Source organism: Neodiprion pinetum, chromosome 2, assembly GCF_021155775.2.
Source record: "Neodiprion pinetum isolate iyNeoPine1 chromosome 2, iyNeoPine1.2, whole genome shotgun sequence".
In the NCBI taxonomy this organism is placed as follows: domain Eukaryota; kingdom Metazoa; phylum Arthropoda; class Insecta; order Hymenoptera; family Diprionidae; genus Neodiprion; species Neodiprion pinetum.
This window is the reverse complement of record NC_060233.1, coordinates 23,160,493-23,163,235: the sequence shown is the minus strand read 5'-3', so window position 1 is coordinate 23,163,235 and position 2,743 is coordinate 23,160,493. Positions and strand designations below refer to the sequence as shown.

At 37.5% G+C, this 2,743-nt stretch overlaps 1 protein-coding gene across 1 annotated transcript; it reads left to right on the top strand.

Annotated features, from left to right (window-relative positions):
• The first annotated feature begins 798 nt into the window (after positions 1-798).
• On the top strand, positions 799-2,430 carry LOC124212272 (uncharacterized). The gene has a single exon (XM_069133176.1). It carries the CDS (start codon positions 799-801, stop codon positions 2,428-2,430), a length of 1,632 nt encoding a protein of 543 aa, XP_068989277.1.
• The last annotated feature ends 313 nt before the right edge of the window (positions 2,431-2,743 follow it).

The following is a 2,743-nucleotide window of genomic DNA, read 5'->3' as shown; positions in this document are numbered from 1 at the left end:
TACAAATGCATCGTAATAATTATTTTCCAAAGGTGTGTCTTGTTCATGTTCTTGAGTAACTAATGCGATTATTCGTTTCTTTGGTGTTCCCAATATAATTACGTGTCCTATCTGATATTCTGTAACTGGTTTAATGTTTTTCAAGTATCCTTTTTCATCTAAAAATTTACCTATCTTGCCTAGCGCTATTCCGTTAGTGGAAATGAAGCATAGATAATTATCTTTTCTCATTTATAAATTGTCTCGAGTTTCTATCAAATTAGTAGATTCTTGTCTTGGTAATTCTACTGAGGCTTGCGAATCATCAGATACTGTGATATCTGATACGTTGTCTAGGTTACTTATTTCAATCGATTTATCTTCTAAATTCTGTGGATCATTAGGTTCTACTATTGCATCTAGATCTGGTAAAGCGTTTGAAATATTTATCGATATCGGATTTCGTTGGCTCTGAGGATCTGGAGTTATATATGTTTTCGAAGATTCTTTGTTAACTAATGTTATTCTTGGATATGAAGGTCACAACTCAAAACACTTTTTTATCGTGTTAACGTTTCGGCCCTGGTGGGGGCTCTCCTCAGAACAATTTATTTAAATATCTGTCACGAACAAAAATAATTACGTAATTAATACGGCCTGCCAAGATTTTACCAACACTATAAAAAAGTTCATCAACACCCCTTCTCCCCTTCACGCTGACAAGAATATCCTTCACAAAATTAAAGAAACTAAGATCTTTCAAAATAACAACCAGGACTTACTTTTCTTGAAGGCGGACAAGGGAAACACGACTGTGTGATGAACAAACAAATGTACGAGGATAAAATGTTGCAACAACTCTCTAACAACAACTCTTACAAAGTTGTTAGATACGATCTCACCTGTACCTTGCAACAAGAAGTCAAAAAACTAACAACGGATTGGTCTAAAAGCAAACTCATCTCTGATCAACTTAGACGTCATATTGCAAAAACTGATTGCCTACCACCTAGAGCCTACGGACGACCGAAAATTCACAAACCGGATACACCGGTACGAATTATAGTTTCTTTCACTGATAGCCCGACTATCAATCTGGCTCGTTTCCTCAGTCAATGTATAGGTAACAACATCGTACCTCCCTTGTCACGTGTAAGAGATGGTTTTGCTCTGGTGAATGCTATTAGGGACCTTTGTCTCCCACCTGATCATATTTTAGTTTCGCTGGATGTTGTGTCATTGTTCACAAATGTTCCACAAGATCTTGCAATCAACGCTGTTAAACAGCGCTGGCATCAGTTAGTGGACAAAATTTCGGTCCCACTTAACGAACTCTTAAAAGCATTGCACATATGTTTTAAAGCTGCCATATTTAAATTTAATCATAACATATATGCTCAGACTTATGGTTTACCGATGGGCTCACCGCTCTCTCCAATTTTGTCGGATTTGGTTTTGGATGATCTTGAACAATATTGTCTCAACAAACTGGACTTCAAGCCTTCATTCTTTTTCAGATATGTAGACGACATAATTACAGATGTCCCTTCGGGTAAAGTTGCAGAAATGCTTTCCGTCTTCAACAGTTTCCATCCGAGACTACAATTTACCTCTGAATTAGAGTCTAATCACCGAATTAGCTTTTTAGATGTCCTGATCATCAATGATAACCAGCTCATTAAAACTGATTGGTTTCATAAGGTTACTTGGTCACAAAGGTATTTAAATTACCATTCTCACCATCCCAGATCATACAAAATTGGAACGATTAATTGCTTACTTGACAGAGCGATCCGACTCTCAAGTATGGAATATCACAAAAAAAATTTGTCCTTGATTCAGCAGGTACTAAGTAAAAACGACTATCCACCTCGCCTGCTCAACAAACATATACAGTTTAAATACGATTCCATCTTGTCATCGACCAGCCCTAACAATAATATCGATGTAACTACTACACAAACCAATCAAAAAAGCTATATTTCCATCCCATACATTGCTGGGTTGTTTGAGTCACTCAACAGAACATTCTATAAGTACAAAATTCAATTTGTGGGTAAATGTGCACATGATCTATCCTCGATGTTTGATTCGGGTAAGGACCCCTTACCCCTAGGTATGCGCTCTGGTGTAGTTTACAAAATACCTTGCAACCATTGCAACATGTCTTACATAGGCCAAACTAGTAGGCAACTACACACCAGGATAACCGAGCATAAACGCAATATCCATGAACACGAGGATAATTATACTGCATTGACGAGACATGCCATCGATTTCGACAACTCTTTTAATTATTCTCAAGCCAGCATTATTGACGTCGAACCGTTGTATTACAATAGGCTACTGTTAGAAATGTGCAATATTGTTGCACATCCCAATTCTGTCAACCGTAAACAAGACATAGAACATCTAAGTAATATTTACACCTCTGTGATACGACCATTGTAATTGTCCATTACCGACTGAGCTTGCTCTCGATTTTACCTCCTTAACAAAAATTTTGGTTTCCTTTTAACCCGTTGACTCTGCGTTTGCTCTGATAACTATCGAGATCGACCTCCCCCCACTACACACTGGACGTTCCACCTGTGCTTATGTTGCTCTGGACTCAACCTATAACGGCGGTGTGTTTTATTTCATTATACCAAACTAACAACAAATATGAATTCGTGGGAATTACGTGTCGCGAACGCAGTGTGTTTCGGTTTTTGTTTTTATTGTTTTTATTGTTTCTATTTATTCATCAATTACCAACACGCAT

Excerpts from the sequence above, each read along its gene's own strand:
- LOC124212272 (XM_069133176.1), top strand. The coding sequence starts at position 799 with ATGAACAAACAAATGTACGAGGATAAAATGTTGCAACAACTCTCTAAC.